Source organism: Penaeus monodon, chromosome 10 (genome assembly GCF_015228065.2).
Source record: "Penaeus monodon isolate SGIC_2016 chromosome 10, NSTDA_Pmon_1, whole genome shotgun sequence".
Taxonomy (NCBI): Eukaryota; Metazoa; Arthropoda; class Malacostraca; order Decapoda; family Penaeidae; genus Penaeus; species Penaeus monodon.
In genome coordinates, this window is record NC_051395.1 from 42,197,186 (window position 1) to 42,221,456 (window position 24,271).

At 35.0% G+C, this 24,271-nt stretch overlaps 2 protein-coding genes across 2 annotated transcripts in view; both read right to left on the bottom strand.

Moving 5' to 3' along the window:
• Positions 1-15,065, bottom strand: part of LOC119578047 (X-ray repair cross-complementing protein 5-like) — a 21,785-nt gene extending 6,720 nt beyond the window's left edge. Inside the window, exons 1-10 of the mRNA XM_037925770.1 lie at positions 14,850-15,065; positions 11,656-11,763; positions 11,375-11,477; positions 10,869-10,995; positions 10,461-10,583; positions 8,945-9,116; positions 8,612-8,752; positions 4,317-4,485; positions 967-1,106; positions 166-303 (exon numbers count right to left, since the gene is read on the bottom strand). Of these exons, the coding sequence (XP_037781698.1) occupies positions 166-303; positions 967-1,106; positions 4,317-4,485; positions 8,612-8,752; positions 8,945-9,116; positions 10,461-10,583; positions 10,869-10,995; positions 11,375-11,477; positions 11,656-11,763; positions 14,850-14,873 (1,245 nt within the window). The 5' untranslated portion in view covers positions 14,874-15,065. The remainder of the gene's footprint in view (positions 1-165; positions 304-966; positions 1,107-4,316; positions 4,486-8,611; positions 8,753-8,944; positions 9,117-10,460; positions 10,584-10,868; positions 10,996-11,374; positions 11,478-11,655; positions 11,764-14,849) is intronic.
• A 1,224-nt stretch (positions 15,066-16,289) lies between these two features.
• LOC119578048 (GPI ethanolamine phosphate transferase 3-like) overlaps positions 16,290-24,271 on the bottom strand; it is a gene marked incomplete in the record, with an annotated part of 8,704 nt that continues 722 nt past the window's right edge. The window contains 4 exon segments of the mRNA XM_037925772.1: positions 16,290-18,667; positions 20,092-20,206; positions 20,650-20,929; positions 21,021-22,756. Coding sequence (XP_037781700.1) covers positions 18,470-18,667; positions 20,092-20,206; positions 20,650-20,929; positions 21,021-22,756 — 2,329 coding nt within the window.

Below are 24,271 nucleotides of genomic sequence, written 5' to 3' on the forward strand. Positions count from 1 at the left end.
ACAATGCCATGAATTTTGTTTTTTTACAATGCATTCAGATTGAAGATCAATCACCACTGAATATATTCTATGAATTTCATTTTCTAATTGCATATAGTTATTTTATAATGATATTTTAAATGTGGACCATAACCTCGATACTAACAGTACCTGAATATTACTAACCTCATATTTCTTTGTGACCTCTGGGAATAGGACACCCATTACTGGGTTGGAATTTTTGTTATAAATCCTTCTTGTGATGGCCACCATGTCTAACTCCACCAATGCCTGGATGAGGGATGACAAAGCTACTGCTGCTGTCTGCAATATCAAGGACATTGCTGTCAGATATATCGAGTCACCACAAAAACACAGTGCAGACAAAGTAAGGTACAGATATTTCTTAACATATGAGGGGTACTCAAAAATATGATTACTTATTATCTCCATTGTCCAAGGTTTACAGCAATTTTTTCATTTATATCAACACATCACCAAAATGTTTCCCTTTTAGATCATGAAACAAAGTTGGATGAAGTGACTGGATGATTGACAACTATGATGTTCTCAGGCAAACATTTTGTGGACAAGGAAACACAAAACAAAACTTGGAAGTCTTAGACAAAACCCCAAGGAAGATTTCTAGAATGATTTCCAGCTTTTGAGTTGTGAAATAAATATCAGAACATGTTAACAAGTCAAGTTAAGTTTAAAATACTCTAAAGGAGACTACAACTTGTGAAACCTAATAAAACTTGTTTTAATAGTTTCATCTATATTGGGGTACCCTATCATATATACATACAATACTGAAAGAGAACTTTTTTTCACACATCTCTATGCACTTTCCTTATTTCTCTATATCTAATTAAAAAAAAAAAAAAAAATACAAATGATGGATCATGGAGGACACCATATACACAAAAATATAATAATGACCACACTGAAAAAAAAAAACAGCTACCGAGAGGCAAAATATCCCACCTCATCTCCTTCCCGTGCAGTCACAACTAGCACTTGATCTCCAGCTCGACGATTATGACGCACAGTGGATGGGCGTGTAAATCCTAAGACACTCAGAGCACGTGGACTATCTGATGAGAACTTCATCTGAGCATCTTCATCTGCAGTGACAAGTACATATTGAGAGGTGACAAATGTTTATAATAAACAATAATTTTCTTTTCTTTACCCCTTTGTACTAATGCTCTTTGATATGAAGATATCAAGTTACAGGTTTACAGTAGAGTTCTGTTCCTGAATCCATGCCATAAAATGAAATAAACTAAACCAAGGCAATTATTACTATAAGATATAACTCAAAAAGATATGTTGCATTACCCAGTCTCCTGCTCAGACTTCATACCCCAAAATATTGGAAAATAATTGAATTTGGTAAAATAATAGCCTCTTAAATGAATTACAGAATTTGTGTAAATCATTATAAACAATAATATAAGACAGATATATCTAGCTCATATAAAGAGTTAAAGAAAAGCTTGGTACATGACAGTGGAGGGGAGCATGGGTGGCCATTCAAGAGACCCAAAACTTTCCAAAAAGAGCTATCCAACATAGTTGTTCGCTGGTTCTCACCTTTACTTGTTTAGTTCATCATAACAGCAAAAAACTTCTGATATCACATGCAATTTACAAACTTTTTTTCCCTATTCAGGCCTGCATCATCATGATGCCAAGTGTCCACATCTCTGTAAGCCCCATTATAGTCAGTTATTATATTGTTCTTTTTAATTTTCTTTCTCTTATAGCACTTCTGCCTAGAGCTGTATTGTCAGTGGTTCTAATCTCCAATCCATAGAGCCAGCATTTTTCCATTTTTTATAATCATGGTGCTACAAGAATAACTTGTGTGAAACAATTTAAAGACTAAAAAATTGGAAAAGCAACAAAATCCAAGAACTGAATAATTAGTTGGCATAAAATATTTGGGATTTTCAGTCCTTGAAAGGGTCTCAAGGATTGTGCAAATGGGCAAGCTGATAGCTACACAAAAAATAAATGTCTGGGAACTTATGACTATCAAATTAACTCTAGAGTACACTTCAGTGTTCAATCACATAAACATTCTTTTAGAGAATTCAGCAGCAGTACCTTCTATTGACAGTCAAGGGTCTACTCGGTCTCTTTGAAACTCAGAGACTCTCCTGGAACTAGTGACCCAGAAACAGTGCATCCTGAGGCTTCTTAACTTGTAGAAGAGAATTGGTGGGCAGATTCCCTGTGAGTCTTTGACAGTGAACTGGTCACTGTCGGACAATGTATTAAAAAAATTGGTGGATCAGTTTGGACTACCAGAAATACTGTTCATGTCTCAACCCACCCAGGAAGGACTGGATGCATTCATGGCTGACTGGATATTATTTTCCATAATCTTACATAATAAAGGTTTTACTTCCTGTAGGGTCCCACTTGCAGACATTTCAAGGCTAAGTAATGTTGATAGCTCCCTTGTGAAAAGTTCAACCCTGGGAAAAGATCCTCTCTCTTGGCTCCCGAGCTTAGCATCTCCATTAAAGGTTACCTCTGCTCCCATCCACTGTCATTCACTAAGTTTCCTCAAACACTTAAATTAAGTGACATGGTATTTTCATCTACTACTACTCTGTATAATAATTTACACAAAATCTATCATTTAATCAAATAACTTTTAATGAACTTTTTTTTGGGTAAAAGTCTGGGCAGATGGTTGGGGAATGCAATCTATTTTACTCAGTTATTTCTTAAGGAAAATAATTGTTTTGTTTTACATTATTTCACTTTATAGTACAGAGTCAAGTGTGAAACTCTACCATAAACTAAGACTACCTGTATATACTTGGACATTTCCAATTACGATAACTAATATCTTAATAAAATAAAACCTTTTTTCAGCATTTTTTGGTAATACATCAAAACTCTGCTTTTGTCTTTTATAAAGAGTATAGATTACATGGCTATTGGACATTTTCATGAACACTGTAATCTGTACAAATTTATAAAAAAAATGTATAGAATGCACAAAGTGTGATAGGTTCTTAACCATCAATGTATACTTCGAAAAACAACTGAGTGCCATTCTCACTCTTGCCACAGCAGCAGTAAATTGAGAGAGAGTTCTCTAGTACTACCAAAAAGACACAGGAAACAATCAATAATATTCAGTAGACATAAAAGCAATTTAAAATCAACAAATTTTACATTTGAAAACTTAAGCAATCCACAGCAAATCATAATTGCATTCAGTAATTATTCTACAGGAGTGGGAACAAAAGGCATATGATAAACATTTACAAGAACCACCAAACTTATTTTTTAGACTATTACCAGTAAGTCCGAGTGAAATTAAAAAGGTGGTTTTGGGTGTAGAAAACTTCTGGAGTTGATGGAGTTAACACTTCTGTGATCAAAGGCTCTATTAACCAAAGAGCACCAGTTTTAGCAAAAGTAATAAATATATCCTTCAGATCTGGGGCATTTCCAAACAAGCTTAAATCAATAACATCTTTAAAAGGGGAGACAAAATGTTACCTGATAATTACCAGCCTATAGCTAAGCCATCTTGCTTTCTTAAAATAATTGCTGAAATGAAACCTCAGCAAACAATTCAAAAAATATCATTTTTTTATAGTGCTCTAAACACTAAAATATATCAAATTATCATCTTTTGTTTTTCTCTAAAGCATGTGATACTGTTTTCTACCAAATAAGAAACCTATGGCACAAGAGGAGAGCTCAGAAGTGGTTTAACAGTTTTCTTGCAAACAGATATCAGCACAAAAAATATAACAATGTTGCATCAGCTTGAAACTTAAAGGACCTGGAGTTCCCCCAAGGACCTATTCTTTGCCCAATTCTATTTCTGAATTTTTTCCAAGAAATATTCTTAGGAATAACTCTAGATAGGCATCTTACCTGGAAACCAGATATCAACAAAAACAACACAAAAAAGGTAAAAAAAATCTTGGCATCATATATAAAAAATGCAATGTTATGAATGAAGTAAATATGAAACAAATTTATTAGAGAAGAACAAATAAGACAATCCAAATGCCACTGGGAAAATCTTCAACCTCTTCCCTTATTCTCCCACACTGGATGTCCCCTCCATGCTCCCCAGAGGCTCAAGCTATAGCTAGACTTACTGGACACTGGGCCTTTCCAAATGTCATTTAGGTTGCAGACCACAACCATACAAACAAATAAATATCTCTTAGTAATTAAGCTTTGAGATCTTAAGGGAAAAATAAAAGGGTATGAGATTGAGAGTCATAATGTAATACTGTATCCTGCTCCTTGTTAACATGTAAATAACAAGTGATATGAGGAAATCCTACCTGAAAAGGGAACCAATGTTGTCCCATACTTGTAACCCATTATGACCTCTGCTTCATCAACAGCCGTCTGGGCATCGTCATGGCGATGGTAAGAGGTCTCGCTGATGATTGCTGCTGTTTCATCATGAGCATGCATTTTCTTCCAAGTTGGGACAGTTGAATGTTTGACCTGAGGGTAAGCCAGAACTAGAGTTTCCTACACACACACACACACACACGCACACAATTTGTTGTTGCAACCTAACTGATGTTCAAAAATTCACTGAAGGGTTACTGTTGGCTAATCACATTAAATGGTTCATCAGTTTCTCTATCTGCAGTCTTTAAATGTTTACAAGTGGACCCTTCAAATAACTTATTTCAACAGCTGCAGGAAGCTTTTCATTATTCATTTCATCATGATTCTGTATATAATGGGAAAATCTAGAATAAAACTACAGAAATTTCATACTTAATGTGCATATCAATAAAACCTGCATATCCCTGATGCTTTAACTAGAAGGAAAGTCACCTCCTCCCAATTATTATTAAACATTTGACAGGATTTTTTTTTTTTTTTACCACTCCAATAATTGAAGATATTTCCCCCCCAGAATAAATAATTTTCATAAAGACACCTTCCATAAATTGTTGTTTTCCAAGAAAACAAATGCTGCAAAACATTCATCGAGTTTGGAATAATAGCCATTCACGCAATATCATAATATAATGGAAAAATTGGATAAATGAGATTTTTATTTTCTTTTTTTAACCACTGCGCTCTGGATGATGTGAACATGAATTCCAGCTGAAGGCCAGGGTGAAGGGAATGGCTTACCATGAGAGCACAAAGCTTTTGAAGGGTGATTAGACTCAGAAAGGGGATTTTACATTATTTCCATTGATATATGAGTGTGGAATATACCAGACTTACTCCATCACAAAACCACTTTTTGCAGATAAAATAAAAAAATTCCTTTTTGGAATATATATTCTGTAACAAAGCATGGATTTGACAGTCAACTGAATAAGCCTGCATTACCATCTATTTATTTATGTAACTTTATGACTGTCATTAGACAGAGATATTAGTTAAAAGGGTTCACAAGATTTTTAATATGCCTTGTTTGAAAAATTGTCAAGCAAGTATTAAAAAAAGAAAAGAAGAAAAAAAAGTTCAAGTTCATGCCTTCACTATCAATAGAAAACTGAAAATAAATAAATAAATAAATAAAATATTTTACCTGAAACTGCTACACTTTCAGTGATCCTTTGTGCTGGGATGGCAAGATATACATTTTGTGTCAACTGTGATTTAATTTAGTTACCAAGGAGTCAATTACTAGTCCTAAATATCTAACCTGTTTACCCTTTTTCTTTATTTATTGGGAAAAATACTGCCATTGGCATTTTTGTACCATTATAATAATAATAATGGATACAATAATAGAAGTATAGATCTTAAAATATAATAAAGGAATGGGGAAAGCCAGTGAGGTCACATTGTGCTTCTAACTTCTTGATATCAGAGCACTTGTGGAGCCGTATGTGAGCAACAGAATTCATAGTGAACAGAACATTTATCCACATGCAAAGGGTTAATAAATAGTTCTGCTGTAATCATTCATAATTTTTAAATACCAGATTTGACAGTCTATACACAAAATAAAAAGGGTGTTTTGGTCTGGTTATGTCACAAGATGTTTTCCAATGAAAAATGGATTAGATCCTCAAACGTTGTCCCAGTACCACTGGCATTACTGATGATGTAGTCTTGTTTGGGAAAACTGAAGAGAAGCATGAAACAAATCTGCATAACCTCATTAATATAGCCAAGCAGCAAGGATTAATGTCCAACAATGCAAAGTGCACAATCAAGCAGGAACAAGTGAAATTCTTTGGCACTATTTATGACAAGGAAGGCTCTCACCAAGATCAGACAAGGTATCAGCAATTAAAGCACTGCTTAGCCCAACAACTGTTATGGAGCTGCAACAACTTTTGGGAATGGTCATCTATATTCATTCCAAACCTGGCTGATGAAAGTACACCAATTAGAAGTCTTCTAAAAGAAGATGTAGACTTTACATGGCCACCAACCCACAAGACAGCATTCGAACACATTAACAATATTCTGTGCACAGATGCAACACTGGCACACTTCAATCCAAATAAACCACAGTCATATCAGTAGATGCATCACAAAAAGGTATTGGTGCTGCAATAGTACAAGATGACGAGCCTATTGCCTACGCATCCAAGTCTCTGTCTAAAACAGAGCAATACTATGCCAATATTGAAAGGGAACTACTTGCAGTGGTGTTGAGATGGGAAAGATTTCACACTTACATATATGGCAAAGCATTCCAAGTGAAGAGTGAATGCAAACCACTAGAAATGATTCAGCTAAAGAATCTGACAGCCACACCACCCAGACTGCAGCATATGCTGATGAGGCTGCAGCACTATGATGTCACAATCCAATACAAGCCAGGAAAAGATCTCTTCTTAGCAGATGGTCTGTAATGTTTGCCATCAATGGACAACCAACATATTGGTCTAAACCAACAAATCAACTTTGTTACATTCATCAACGAGAAACTTGACAAACTTCGACTTGAAACCTCAAAAGGCCTTCACCTACATGTATTGAAAGAAGTCATTATCCAAGGATGGCCAGAGAAGATGAAGAATCTACTGAGAATGTTACAACCATCCTGTTCCTTCAGAGATGAGTTATTAATTAAAGATGGGCTTCAGAGGCAGCAGAGTCATAATCCCAGCATCCATGCAGAAACTTGTGTTTGACCGCATCCACAAAGGACACCAAGGCATGACAAAATGCCAGCTTCGAGCTAAAGATTGTGTATATTGGAATCGACAATCAATCAATCAATCGACAAGGACATTGAAGACTTAGTCCAGTTGTGTTCCATATGCCAAAAAATGTCAAGGTCACAAACAAAGAAAACCCTCATCCTGCATGAACTTCCTACACAACAATGGCAATAAATTGGAACAGATCTTTTCTGTTATGGAGAAAATGACTACCTAATTATAGCTGACTACTACTCAGTTTCCAGTTATCAGGAAAATGCCCATGTATGTCACAAGCACGGCTGTGATCAAGGTATTAAAGAACTTGTTTTCTGGATTACCTGAAAAAGTATACAGTAATAACAGACACCAATACAGCTCAGAAGAATTAGCAATGTTTGCTTGGAATATGAACATATAACAAGTTCACCCCAATATCCTCAATCAAATGGATTCATTGAAAGAATCATCCAGACTGTCAAAAACAACACTGAATACGGCAAAAAGAAGAAATAAGGATCCAGAAATGGCACTGTTAACTCTACGTACCACACCACTGGATACCAAGTTGCCAAGCCCAGCAGAACTTCAGATGAGGAGTAACTTACCCCTTCACCTGCCTACAAAGGAAGAGCAGAAACAAGAAGTCTACGAAAACTTCAAGAGGAAACAGAATGGAGGTATCTTATGAAGAAACAGAGGACACATCAGGCAGACACCACAGCCCAGGCATCCACTTCCGGATAAAGACCATGCAGAAGAGTCTACTGAAACTACACTGAATATGGATAATAATGAGGATCATGTGAGCAAGGCTCCTAAAGTAATGCCTCAAAAACAATGCCTAACAGACTGAACTTGTAATCCATTTCATTCTCACAGTGTTTATGTGTAATGCTTAATAGTGTTAAGGAAGGTGCTATCAAAATGGCCAGTATACTAACCTGATTCTGAAAACAAGGTGCTACATTCCTACCCGATTCTTTTTGAAAATTACTGAAAAAGGTATTAATTTTTATTTTACATGTCTGTGAGCTACAAAGCATCCTCAGATGCAATCTCAGTTACCCAACTTCAGAAACTCAATGAATGTTAAACTTTTTGATACACAACAGATTCTCACCTATTTTTGTAACTATCTACCAGATGCTATACCTCACATAAGATAAGAATCTAACCCCATTCTCTTTTGTTTTTGAAAAAGAGGGATGCCATATGTTCAACCATAATTATCTTACTTATAATTATGTGTTTTATCTACTTTATATTATTATAAAGTATCCCTCTATATATACTGCATATGTACGTAACCCTTATATAAACATTAGTGCTGTACACTCCTCCAGAATATACTTGTGCAGCTCAGCAGAGCTCTCTATTTTATTCACCTTTTCCCATCAAATGGAGCAACAAAACAACATATAAAACACTATCAAATATCTCTGTAGCTGGTGGCTCATCAAACTCAATTCAATTGCAACTCCGGAATGGAATCATACCTTGATTTTCCCTGTAATAGCTATCTGGAAGTCAGGACCAATATCCAGGACAGTGTTCCAGTTAGCACTACCTGCTGACTTTTTCTGGAAGAAGATGAGCTGTGGGATGGCCTCATCAAAACTGCAAATTATTCCATCCACCTGAAGAAAAAGAATCATAATCATTGATGATTAATAGTAACAAAATTAGGCAAAAAATATATATATATATATATATATATATATATATATATATATATATATATATATATATATATATATATATATATATATATATATATATATATATATATATATATATATATATATATAATATATATATATATACTATACCTCAGACACAATCCTGGTAATCAGGGCTTCACCTGCTAATTGAATGGCAGACTTTGGTTTTCCATTCCAGTTGACGGGATTACCGGTGCTACCATTCTTTGGTGCTCCATTTGAGCTCTTGGGTCCATCCATGTCATCATCACTGTTGTCTTCATCTACTATCTCTGGTCCTCTGATGTGATGATACAATTGGTGAGGGATACTTTTTGAAAAACTTTAAAATCATAATATCAATAATAGTAACAATAACAGTTTCAATATTGATAGCATAGAAAAAAATCCCAAAGATTCATAAGTCCCATTGGGATACTATGTAACTCTTTGGTGGCTGAGCATTTGTGGAGCCATCTATGTGCAACAATCTTGAGCTTGATGCATTAATATGAAGTATATACAACCTTCAAAAATAACTATCATATATCAGGAATACCAATATAAACTTACAAGTGTGATATGTATATAGGACAATCATGAATATATAAAACCACATTCTCAACAGAGAAATTGAAATCTATATTGTGATCACAAAGTTATAATGTAAACCTAGTGTAAACTTTCTTTATTCTTTTTAAAAGATAATCCCCCCCCCAAAAAAAAAAAAAAAAAAAAAATTATATATATATATATATATATATATATATATATATATATATATATATATATATATATATATATATATATATATATAAACCTTTGGTTATAATCCCACACTACCACACACTGCTTACTTTATGCACAGTAAAGAGCAAATAATGATCAATTATGGAGTCTATACCAAAAAATTAACTATCCTACATTTTTGGTTTTGCAGAAAATATAAAAACTTTAGAAATTAAAAATGCAGAATTGATTCTTAGTATTACAATGGTTAATGGTTTAAAGCAAAATAAATGTGCTAGACATATAAGGTCATGCAATACTATAGGGAGGTATAATAAAGGCTGGTGAAGAGCATTGAGTTAGTAGTAAGCTGCTACATCTCTACAATCTTGAGTAATATTGGAAAGATTAAAGATGGGTAAAAGTTGATGAGTGTATGGGTGAAGGTAGGATTAGTGAAGGATAAGTATGCATTTGAGGAAGGAGAACAGGTTGCCAAAGAAGAAAGTGTGGGATTCCGTATGGATGTCTGACAGGATGGAAGGTCGGTGAAGGGAGAATAAGTGGGGGGAAAACAGAGGTACAGGCTGCAGTAAAGCGTGGACAGGACATCAGAATGTGTGGAACTGAAAAAGCAGTATTACATAGGGAACCTAGGGATGGATCAGAACGTGACATCAAATAGGAGTGTGACTGCTTAAATCTGATATTGGATGAACCACCAACAATTAGCAGTGAAAGAATGAAAACTGAATCAAATTCTCTTCCTCATCAAGTACAGTTCCTAGCAACTGAAAGAAGATAGGCTTTCTCCCTGGATTGCTTTAGCATGAGATAAGTAAATAAATAAGTGTCTCAATACAATATGGTTTTGAATGATAACTAAATAAACAGATTATTTTGTATGATAACTAACATGACACTCAGTTCAATGCCACTGTTGTTGAGGCCAGCAATAATCTTGGATGCTTGATCATCACTGAACTCTCCACTGAAGTCTGTCATCAACACAATTTTCTTGCTGCTAAATCGCATTCCACTGGAAAGGAAAAATAAATGCATAGTTCACAGTTCAATATGAAACTGGAAAACAGTGTCATATATCACACAAAATTTTAAAAATATATTAGTCATCTTAGAGATTATAAACATTCAAAATTCAATATTATCTGATCATTTTCCAATGCCTTGTATTCAAACTTTTCAGAATATCCATACAAAAAATTGCATCAAAGTTCAAATATCCAATATAGAAAGTACTTGTATGTAAATATCTTTCATTTACAATTATCTGTAGAGAACTATATCGAATATTTGGACTTACTCAGGATCATGCATAAGGTCCATTGCCACTACCAAGGCATCCAGCCAATCTGCTGTGGCTTTCCCAAAAGGCAGCTGATCTACCTCATTCATCATGTCCCAGTCCACGGTCATTATTTCCCTTAGGACTGAATTAAAACATCAGATACCACGAAAAAGTAAGAATTTATATAATAACCTTAAACAACACAGGAACAATGCCAACAAATCTATGTTGATGCAATTTTGTAACTTCTGCACTTTGCAAAGGCAAAGAAGATTCCACTATTTATATTGGAAAGACAGAGCTTGTCAACCTTTCTGGCAATATACTGGCAGATAAAGAACCAGTCCAAGCTCTGTCTTGCTGAACATACATAAGGGAGGCTTGCTGGCTTTTGTCAGAGTAAAATCTCAGAAGCAACAGCAACTGACCAGTTATGTACATCCTTTATTATTAAAACAAATTATGTAATTTCACTAAATGTTAAAGTAAGATTGGCATAAAAGCGGGTTATAGTGCCATACCTGTAATATGTTGATACTGGTCGCCACTAGCAAGATTATTGTCTGTACCATCTGTTCCAAACAAAACTACTCCCACTTGATCTTTACACTTTTCTGCAAACATCTGTAAAAGTTGATAGCAATAAACTAATTGTATGATTGGGAGGAGACTTAGGATGGGAAGGGAAAACAAAAAAGATTTGATTATGTAATACAACTCATGACCTTTTTAACCAGGAAATAGTTATCTGTCACTTACATTGTCTTCAGCAACATAAATAAAGAGTGCTCTCAGTATTTACCTTCCTTTGCAGAATATTTGTTAGGCATTTTTTTGCCTGTGAGAAGAAGCTTGTTTCTGTGCTGGCCCGAACACCTGGACCAACATCTAGAACCACCACAATACCCTCCTGCAAGACAAAAGAAATTTACATTACCATCTTGACATTACCAACTTAATCTAGTGTAACTGCTTTACCCAAGTGACAGTTTATTGACTCTCTTCTACATCTACATCTACATATTCCTATCACCAAATGCTCTCTTGATGGAATATACATCTCTGTTCTGTCCAATTCTAAATAATTATGAGGACTATAAAAAAAAAAAAAAAAAAAAAAAAAAAAAAAAAAAAAAAAACAGTAGTAAGAATTACCTCTTATTTCCTTTTCTGTTTTTGTCTCTTTATTTGACCCCTCCCCCTTACAACATACATCTCAAAGGAAATTAAAATGACTTTTAGGAGGATTTATACCTTAATCAGCCTGTAATAAGCATAATGGATGTGTAATTTAGCATGGCCCAAAATTCTGTTTATAACCCACCCTTTACTTAGTGTTTTTTGTGTATGACCCAAACTTATTTATACCTCAATTTTAAGTATTATTTACCTATGTAAATGACTGTGTTATTTAATTATTTTCTCAGAAAGATGGTACTTTATTTTATTATTTTTATAAATAGTTTTAAACAAGTATATGTAATATTACACTAATTATTTGGAAACACACAAATCTATGTAAAACATACTAGTTTACCTTATGAGGTATCAGTTTTTGTTGTTGCACCTGCAATACATTCTCTTTGATTTATGGGTACTCTAATTATATTTCACTGGCACCTTATTATACCATGTTTGTATAATTTGTATTTAATGAAGAAAGGATTAAGGTTAATATCTTGAAATATCAGAGCTAATGGCACTGTGGCACCATCCAGACATAGCTCTCAAAATATTATGGATTCAGAGGGTAAGTGAAATTTGAAATTGATAGTGAAATAATAATATAATGATTGTTTGAAGTTAATGCGATTATGATGTGGTAATATAACTACTCTCATTGTATATAATGGCATGAATTTTATACTTACTTTGCTTGTTTGTCCAAAATATTTTTAGTTCCGAAAAGAAATATTTCATATATTTTTGATAATTTTATATTGTTTTATCACTCCTAAATTAACATAATTGATCTTAGAAATGGGTTTTTGTGCTATGAAAAGCAGATACCAAAGAGAGAAACAAAATTAATCTGTAAGGGAGAAAGAAGAATGATGTCAGGTTGGAATACACTCACTTTGAGAGTTTGACTGACATTGCAGATGAATGTGAATTATTAACAGAGTAATGATTTATGACTTAACATACATCTGGAAGTATTTCAATTATATTTTTTTGTTTGATATTATCCTACTCTCACATTCAGACTAACCTCTGTATTTTTTTCTATATTGTGTGGGTTCCTAATGAATAATCTTGGAACTTTTTTTTTGATAGTCCACACTTGATGATAATGTAGTACCTCTCTGGACAAAGTCAGAGTGTTTTCATAATTAGGGGGGAAATTTACATTATTTGTGAGGAAAAAGGTGTGTGCTATAGGCCAGAATCAAAGACATTACAAAGGATTAATCTGATTTTGTTAATTCATATCCATTAATTTATAAGCTAAAGTTAAATCTTAATTTTTAAGAAACTTATTTTGTTGTTTTTTTACATTAAATGAGCTGAAACTTGACAGTTAACATCCCACCATAGCTATGCTATACATGTAAATATATAATCAAAATCAGCTTCTATTTGAGACCCCCTAATGCTCCACTAAGATCTCTAAGAGAATACTTAGACATAGATGAGAATTTAACTATGCTCTGTAATCAGTAAGTTAAGTTATCATATATTTTTAAACACAACTGAAATAACCTAAAACTTACTATATCTGGATAGTGTAAACTACAGTAAACTAATATCATTTTCATCAGAATAGGTAACATTCAGTTTGGCATCAGTTTTGAATACCTTTATATAATCGCCTGCAATTATTTTGGCATGGATGGATTCATGTCACTAATGCATATCTATATGAATTGTACAACAGATGCCCTAAAATATGCACATTCTTGGTTCTAATAGCAGAGGAGGGCATGAGAGGTACAAGGAAAATGACAGAGTAAAATATGATAATAGCCATACACAAAATATGTCACTAAAAATAATACACACATAATAACTCACTAGCTAAACTGTCTAATGCAGGGGGCTGTGACCTGTGATCCCCCTCCTGGGCAATATATAATTTACCTGTGCGCTGGATGACAATGAATTCTTTGTGTATTGACAACAGGATAGAGCATACAACCGACACGTGGGAGTGCCCGATGCCGAATCTGTCCTATGCTCTAGTCTGCCTTAATATATGGTGATTCTTTGTTTCAGGCAGGGATGGAGGGTAGATGACCCTCATGAGCCAGACTGGAAACTTTCTTATATGCATGTGCAAATTATTTTCAAAAGTCATAACTTGCACAATTAAATTTTTGGTTTGTCTATATATGTGCAGTATGTTGTTTAACAACTATTGTTTTATAATATGCAACATTTGTGATTGATGATAAATTACTCATACATCGCTTCTATGCTATTAAGATGGGTTGTCATTGATGGTGCAATCAAGCATGGTTCAATTTAAGTGATAAATCTATTAGGTCATTCAGCTTGTAAAGTGATCCACGCTATGCAGTAAAGAGGCACTTTGACGACTTTCCAAAGCCAACAAATAATAAAGGGAGAACTGCATGGTGAAAAAAAAAGCGCGCCGCCGACTGTGCACAGTATATTGCATGCACACCACAAGGTCTCCAGTCTGGCTCCTGGGAGGGTTGCTGGGGGGAACAGCTCCTGCATTTGACTATATATATTGACCAATTCTCCCCCATATTTATCATATTGAACCCCGCAATTTCCCTGCACCAATCATGCCCTCCCCTGCTACCCAGGCCACGAATGCGGGTATTGGGAGGGTATTCCGTGACAACTTCTTGGGAGGCAGAGAGGGAGGCGGATCCATCCATAACAAAAATCGGCCATGCAAGGTATTCTGAATATTTACCTTTACAACAACCTCACCACCCCCTCTATCACCACTCTTAAATCCACTACTCATTCACAAAATCTACATCCCGTTGGCTTTTCACGACCAAAATGCGGAATACTCACCCCGGGCTGTGCTTTCGGCGGCATGTTGTGAATACGTCAATTTACAGAATTCAAACGACTGTGGAAAGGCGATCGCTCTGAAGACAACCCTTGTCTCTTCCTCCTCCTCTATGCAGAGAGGGTGGTGATTCAGTGTCAATAGGCAGACAGAGCAATAATTAAGAGAGAACAACGACGACGTCCAACCGCGCCTGTTGATAGTTTCTGACTGACATGTTCTCGCGCGTTGCCGTGGTAAAGCGACGTTCGAACTTTTTTGGTCTTGGCCTCGGCTTAATTTCATGTGACGCAGAGACGAGTTGTTATCAGCTGTGTGTGATATATTACTTCGTCCTTCTTCTTCTTCTTTTTTCACATGGAATTTATTGAAACATCACATGCAAAACAGCTTTTCGAGTTCTAAGAAGTTTATTTCATTCGACTAAGTATTCGAAGCATATTCCCGATTCTTAATTTCTCCCATTTATAGTTCACTGCTTTTGTTACTTCGTCATTCAGAAACACACTTATTACCTGATTACCTTATTGATTAGATAAGGAAGGATATTGAAAGTGAAATTTTTTTTAAAGATTTTACTTTATCAGCTGCTCTCATTACAAATGCTTATGCCTTTATTAATTAATGAAATTAATCATAAAAATTATACAAGTTAATACAACTAATTAAAAAAAAAACTCTTCTTCGCTTCTTCATCTCTTCCCTTCTTCATTTCCTTTCTCTTTTCTCTTCTTGTTCTCTCTTCAGAATCCCTTCTTCTGTTCCTTCTTCTTCGTTTCTACCTTCTCTCATTTCTCTTCTAAATCTCTCTTCTCTCATCTATCCTCATTCTTACATACTCCTTACAACTTCTCTTATCTATCTCTCAAAAACTCTCTCTCTCTCTCTCTCTCTCTCTCTCTCTCTCTCTCTCTCTCTCTCTCTCTCTCTCTCTCTCTCTCTCTCTCTCTCTCTCTCTCTCTCTCTCTCTCTCTCTCTCTCCCTCCCTCTCCTTTCTCTCTCTCTCTGTATGTGTGTGTTTGTGTTTGCGAGTATGTGTGATTGTAAGGGTATTGTAAATTATGTATTCCTATAAAATGTTAGCCTTTCACTTATGAGAGATTGTATGTCTAGACTACTTTTATTGGGCAGTGTCAGTTTCACTGAAGTTTGTATATTGCACAAAATGATGTACATTTATCTACATTTCTTTGCATACAAGCAAGCATTAATACTATTACCAGTAATTAAGTTGATGATAAAAATAATAATAATAATAGTGATGCTGCAAGTGATGACATGTTATATTATGACATATTGTTACAATATCATTTATTCTGTTTGTTATTTTAATTGTTTTCACTATTGCAGGCATCATCACCTATTACTAACATCATACATATATCATTATTATTATAATTATCATTACAATAGTTTTTGATCCTACTAGTATTATATTCTTTAAAAATAATCATTATTTTTAGTAATTTCATCTTCAATTACAATTATAGTATTAAATTAATAAAAGAGCAATAATGAATGCCTGACATGAAACAAAGTGTGACACTTATGCTCTCTACAAATAAAATGACAGGAATGTTTTGGGAGTAAGGAAGAAACAGTGAAGCAGAAGTTTTTTCTTGCTGCAAAAAGGCATGTTTTTTCAAGACCTATTAAGGAGAACTTTGGTTGTTGGTATATCAACTCTGTCACTGGGAGGGTAAGTTTGTGATTTTAGCCATATATGTTAACAAAATTCGCAAAACAAAACTACAGTGACCAGTGCATGTGCCATGCACCAATGGGTGAGGGCTCAATTTTACAAACCAGAAAATATCCTTTTCATTGTCATATTTTAAATATATATAGCAGTTACCCTATGCTTATGGATGAAAATGGGGATAAGTTATAAATATATAAATAAAACATATGAAGCAACAAAATTACATTTTTATTATATAAAACAATAAAATATGCATTTAGATATACTCATAGTTATCCAAATAATAAAAAACAATATATAACTGAGTAATTCTCTAATACTTAATAGTATGGTGTGTGCAGGAGAAAATTAGAGAGGTAAAGATGTGGGCTTGACTGAATTAAATATGCTATAAAGTACCAGAATTACTAATTCACACTTGCTATATTCCATCCATAAGCAGGAGGTTGGAAAATGAAAGTGTTTGATTGGCTCAGGAAGAGAATGGGGGTATGGGGGATGATATTCTGGGTACTATTGGGGGAAATTTGCCAAGTAGTATCAGATGCATTTGTAGACACTACATGCCTCTCACTGAGAGGTTAAAATGTAGCAGAAAAAAGTTCCTGACAGGCAATATACAGTAATGTCAAATAGTGTGACCACACATTCTGTGGAAAACCAAAAGGTATATTATAGTTAATTGACCATTAGTCTTTTAAAAATGTGTCATCTTCTGTCACAAGTATTTTTAATGAATCAAGTGGCCATTTTGTCTTTCATATTTTTTTATTGATTTATAATTTGGCCCTCTTATCTCTTACAAATATTATCATATGTATACATCAGTTTCATGTGAGTGGATGTTTAAACTATATCCATTATCTTAAATTTCATATTACCCACTTAAAAAGGGTTTACAAACTGCTCATAGTTGTGTTATATCTGGCCCAAATACTGTGTACTCACCACAGTAACTCTTGGTTACTTGTGGTAACAGAAGTAGTAGAAGAAATAGTAGGAATAGTAACAGTAGTATTAGTAAAAATAGCAACAGTGGTGGTGGTGGTGGTACTGGTATTAGTACTGGCACTAGCAGTAGAAGTAGTTGAAGGTACAGTAGCTAGCAGTAGTAGCAGAAGAAGAAGAAGAAGAAGAAGAAGAAGAAGAAGAAGAAGAAGAAGAAGAAGAAGAAGTAGAAGTAGTCACAGATGTAGAAACAGAAGTAGAAGCAAAGTTGTAGTGGTGGTAGTGGCAGTGGTAACATTATCATTTTTATTATATCACAATCAGTTAATGAAGTTTAAATGTAATAAAATATGTACACAGTGAGCATATTTTCATATACTCATTATCTAATTAAAATGAATTCATATTTTCTGGTGAAGAATTCACTTGTAAGAGCTGAGATCAAACGTATGGTTTCCAATAAAACATTATGCCAAAGAGAGAGAGAGACTCCTTACCCTGTGATAAGAACTTCTAGTGGCAAAGATTGTATAAGGGTATTGTTTACAACAATATTGAGCAAAATATCAAATATGAACAAGGATACACATTTGGTCTGAATAGTATTCTTATATTATTTATTATCTACATTTTCCATTTTATAGAATAAAAGTTAAGTTCTTAGGAGCATTTTCATAAAAGTTAATAACAATTCTTTCAATGATATTGTATAATACATTGTCATATAATCATATATATGAAATTATTCAGATCAACAATGCTCCAATACAAAAGACACAACCGCACAATATAAACGCTTTTTCCGTTAGTATCAAAAATATGATGTAGCTAATGACAAAATCAGACATCTCAAACCTTCAGTAGACAAAACAAAAATCACATGGCTACTACCTTTGATTTACATATACATGTCTGTAACAACAGTCTTTTCCATAAAATAATTTCTAATTTAGAACAATGTGACATTGTTGTTTAACTGTTCTTTATGTGGAGCTGCTCACTCCATGCATACAGGACCTTCAGTATTCTGAGAAAGAAGACAGTGCTGAGGACCACACAGCAGCACGTCACCAAGAATCCTACAGCCTCAAAAATAAAGTGTGGGGCAAAGATCTTCCAGACCATCAAATGGCGTCGCAAAACAAAGGCAGAGAGGGATGAGCAAAATACCTGAAAAGGAAAAGGAGATACAGTGAATAACTGCAATTCAGTTATGCCATGTAGAGAAAGTAAGATAATTTTGATACAGTTTTATCACTGACTTTGCAAATGAAGGAACAAAAACATAATGGGAAGCTAAAGGGAAATATCTGCATATATGTAAAGATATCCAATGAGTGAGTGACTGTCACTAAAAGAGAGAGAGAGAGAGAAAGAGAGAAAGAAGAGAAAGAGAAGAGAAAGGGAAAGAGGAAAGAAAGGAAAGGGAGGAAAGGGAAAGAGAGGAGAAAGAGAGAAGAGGAGAAAGAGAGAAGAGGAGAAAGAGAGAGAGAAGAGGAGAGAGAGAGAGAGAGGGAAGAGAGAGAGAGAGAGAGAGAGAGAGAGAGGAGAAGAAGAGAGAGAGAAGAGAGAGAGAGAAAGAGAGAAGGAGAGAGAGAGAAGAGAAGAGAAGAGAGAGAGAAAGGAGAGAGAGAGAAGAGAGAGAGAGAGATAGAGAAGAGGGAGAAGAAGAGAGAGAAAGAGGAGAGAGAGAGAGGAGAGAGAGGAGAAGAGGAGAGAGGAGGAGAGAGAAGAGAGAGAGAGAGAAGAGAGAGAGAGAGAGGAGAGGAAGAGAAAGTAGAGAGGAGAGGGAGAGAGAGAGAGAAGAGAGAGAGAGATGAGAGAGAGAGAAGAGAGAGAGAAAGAGAGAGAGAGAGAGGAGAGAGCGAAGAGAGAAAGAGAAAAGAGAGAGAGAGAGAGAGAAAGATAGTGATAAAAGAGAAAAAAAAGAGAGAGAGAGAAGAGAGAGGAGAGAGAGAGAGAGAGAGAGAGGAGATGAGGAGATGAGGAGTGAGGATGAGGAAGTGAGTGAGGAGTGAGTGAGTGAGTGAGTGAGTGAGTGAGTGAGAGTGAGGGTAGAGGGAGTAGAGAGAGTGAAGTGAGTGAGTGTGTGTAGATGTGTGTGTGTGGTGTGTGGGTGTAGTGTAGTGTAGTGATAGTGTATGTGATGTGTATGTGTAGTGTGGGGTGGTGTGTGGTGTGAGTTGCGTGTGGTGTGTGTTGCGTGGTGGTGCGTGGTGGTGTGTGTGTTTGTGTGTGTGTGTGTCATTATGTGTGTGTGTGTCATTATGTGTGTGTGTGTCATTATGTGTGTGTGGTCATTATGTGTGTGTGTCATTATGTGTGTGTGTCATGTGTGTGTGTGTCATTATGTGTGTGTGTCATTATGTGTGTGTGTGTCATTGTGTGTGTCACTGTGTTTGTATGTGAGTGTAGTGTGAATGTGAGTGTGTGGTGTGAAAATGTTAGTGTGTGTTTGTTTATGTTTGTGTGTCAATTTGGAGACAAGTGTGAGTTGAATTATGATATACATTTGAATCTGTGTATGAAAAACAAGGGATGAATGAATGAAGGAAGGAAGGATGGAAGGAGGAAAGAAAAAAAGAGCCACCTACTTTTACTGCATGGAGAAGGATGTAAGATACTGCAGTAAACAAGACTGTCTCCTTAGCTTTCTCTGGCCGATCCACCAATAAGAACTCTCCTCGACTTGTTTCTTCAGACTCTAGTCTATTAACACAACAGATAAAAATATAATTCTATTAAAATAGAGACTTGTTATTAGCCAAAAAAATATATATCATAAATGCAGGTACATTAGCTAATAAGGTAAAAACTAATATGCCTCTAGATCAGCTATTCTTATAAAATAAAGCTAGTATCTAATTCCTTCCCCTTTTCTATGAACATGCATTCCTAAATGCATCTGCATTATAACAAAAGAAATTAGTTACTACATCTTAATAAAGCAAAACTAGTATGGATCATTATCAGGGTACCTACTGCTGAGTGATCCATATTGGACACTTGCCAGGGTTTTTGCTGATAGGTAGTTTGGTATTAGTAACAGAAGTCTGGCATCAAAAATAGATATCCCTCAAGATGTCCCACTTGACTGTGATAAGGGTAAAGATGAGCTAACTGACGAGATACTTCCTAAATAGAAGATTCACCTGTTGCCTCGTAGTCTTGGAAAGGCCACTCCTATAGCTAGTGGTGCTAACACAATTAATGGCAATGATAAACCAAAGAGAATCTGTGCCATGAAAGTGTTGATGCCCACAAGGAGAGTTGGGAAGAAGTTGCTGCCACCCCAATCACCAGTAAATCCTACAAATGCAGCAGACCAGTGCAATGAGGAGAAGGTTGGCTGATGCCCAGTTACATAGAATCCATGAACACTCAGGATGAACCAGACACAGAGGGATGTCCAAGATGGTTTCAGCAATGTTTCTGTAATGAGAGATGAACTTTGCAATTTATTGAATCTACAAATAGGTAGGATACTTCAAATAAAAACATGAAATAAAATAGTAGAACTTACCAATATCATTGGCTGTCATCCATGAACACACAGCTTGTACCACGAAGCAAGATGTTGCAGTGATAACAAGAACTAGGACTGCTGGTGCCAAGCCATCACCAGCAAGCATAGTCAGTACAACTAAGAGTGCAATCACTATGCTTAAAACTGGAGCAGACACTGCAGTTGCCAGTCCATATACTACAGGAATATTGGAGTTCTTGGAGTTACCATCATGGTATTTTTCAATGAGCTTATGATACACTTGAGGTACAAAGCCATAAGGATGGTTAACAACAGGTCCAAAGCTTTTCTTAGGAGGCACCTCATATATCAGTAAAGGAATGCAGTATAAGGTTACAACAAATAATATAGTAACAGCAAATGTTAATCGTGGAGGGATTACAACATGCTCACTGAGTGGAGAGTTCTGCAGAGGTGCAGCCTGTAGGGCCCAGTGAGCAGCTACAAACACCCCTGTAATAACTGGGACATAATTCACTAAAAGAACTCCAAGCCTTGAACCATTCAAATTGCCACACATAATGAGCCATCGTCGAGGTAACCATACTAACAAAACAAGGGCAAACAAGCTAGTAAAGTATCTCCAGTTTCTGAAACTCTCTGGCAGACCATTCATGGGGGTGTGAACCTGGCTGGGAACACACCACGACTGTTCTTCACGGCATTTCCAATATGAAAAGCTCCCTCGTACAGACACCAACAGGACAATCACAGCCATAAAACATACAACACTGCGGACATTTAAAGACATTTTTACATTCTTCCAAGACAGTGTATTCATATTCTTTTTTCTTTGCCTCTTCAAAAAGGAAATAAGTGAATACATGATAACTAATGATAAGAGCATGAATGATATTAAATAATTTTCTACAACAACATAACTGTTTGAAAAACTCCCTAAGCATATGCAAAGTATTAGAAAAAGAGAAAAGCCATCTGTGATGTTAATGTTTGAGCTCTTGCAATTCAAATATCTATGGTGGAAATACAGCCAAAGAACTATCAATCCACTTGCCACATACCCCATCACTGAAATACTGGCATAAGAAGTAAAAATGAACAAAGAATTGACTCCTACAGTTAGGAAGAGCAGTCTCTTCAAGACCAGTGCATCATTCACTTGACTGAGCACCATTAACACAGTAAGTGCCATAACTGTAACCATCAGAATAAGACCACTTGTCATTTCCGCTATGTTGAACTTTGCCCAGACTGTTTCACACATCATTTTTGCAACATTTAGGTATTCAATATAGGCCATTTTCTTTTCTCTTGTAGTAAGCTCATTTAAATCTTTATTCATTTTCTCCTTCAAATTTTCCAATCTATTCCACAACTCTCCAAAAAATTCATTGCCAACTTTCTTGTATTCCTGCAAGTATTTCTGGACTTGCTGAACATTTTGTGCAAGCGCCTGAACTTTCTTGCTTAAGACTTCCTCCGATGATTCTCCTTTTTTGGCCAGCAACTCTTCCACCACCTTTCCCAGGTTAGAGTATGGGATGGGAACACCAAGGGCCAGAGCAAGAGTGGGAACAATATCCACTTGTGACACCTGCACTGGATGAATGCTATTTGGGTTGGCAGGCACCATATTGAGTCCAGGACTGTAGGCAAAGAGAGCAGCTGTTATTTCACCTTCAGAGTCTCCACCATGGTCGCCTGTCTTGGTCATGCCGTGATCGCCAAACACCAAAAGTAGTGTGTCCATCCCAATACGGTTTGCCACATTCCTGCATGTCAAGGTTAAGTAAAATTACTACAGGTCCCTTCCATAGTCTATTAATGTTTTTGATTCATTTACTCAATACAGAGATGAATGCTTGACTTTACTTCATGCAATAAGGAACCAGTTAGAATAATACAGATCCTAGTAAGGGTAATTTAACACAAAAAAGACAAGTTTCTCTGTCATCTCTCACATTTTATAATGAAAATAATAAATTAAACTTCTTTTTTTATTGTTTTCATATCAAGTCAACATGATTATATTATATCAGAGCTTTTAATATTTTAATATAAATAAAGATCTATCTATCAATGACAATACAAAAGGAAAATTGATGATTCATCACTATTACATTGGAAGCCTCATATTATAAAGTGCAGACATGCAGTTTATTTTATTCTTTCAGGGGAGTCTGTACAATTAGAAAAGGCAATATCAATAATTAGATACTATAAGTGAGTAACTTGTTATATCTAAAAGCAAAACAAGAAATAAGCTAATAATTAAAAACACAATATTAGAATCACTGGAATGACCAATCATAAAAGGATAGAAGTCAAAAATAGATTATTGGTTATTTCTAAATAACCCTGACATGTTCCTATACAAATATAATAGGTCTATGCTGTTTATTACTTCTCGATTTTTTAATGAAAAATAAAAACAAAACACAACAGTCCTAGACACCCAATCACCTGAAAACATTCCCATTCAACAAACACAGACAGTCATGCATAAGAGTTGCATTCTAAATATCACATCACATTATGATTCATGGAACAGAGAGATATACTGTCAATCATACATGAAAACCTGCTATAGTCTGTTCACTTAAGTCTGACAGCTAGGTGGACAGAAAGCTTGGCTGTGATAGGTGGGATGTAAGCTGGTGAGGATAGCGTGTGGATTGAAGATGATAATATTGTTAATAATGAAGGCAAAGAAGCTTATATTAATAACAACATTATCAATAATGATAACAACACTCATGATAATAATAATAATGTTAATAGTAGTAGTAGTAGTAGTAGTAGTAGTAGTAGTAGCAGTAGTAGTAATAGTAGTAGAGTAGTAATAATAGATAGTAGTAGTAGTAGTAGTAGTAGTAGTAGTAGTAGTAGTAGTAGCAGTAGTAATAGTAGTAGTAATAGTAGTAATAGTAATAGTAGTAGTAGTAGTATAGTAGTAGTATAGTAGTAGTTGTAGTAGTATAGTAGTATTAGTATTAGTGGTATTGGTATTATTATTATTATTATTAGTAGTAGTAGTAGTAGTAGTAGTAGTAGTAGTTGTAGAAGTATAATACTAGTAGTATTAATAATAGTAGTAATAATAATGATAATAGTAATGATAATAGTAATAGTAATAGTAATAGTAATAGTAATAGTAATAATAATAATAATAATAGTAATAGTAATAGTAATAATAATAGTAATAGTAATAGTAATAGTAATAGTAATAGTAATAGTAATGTAATAGAATAGTAATAGTAATAGTAATAGTAATAGTAATAGTAAAT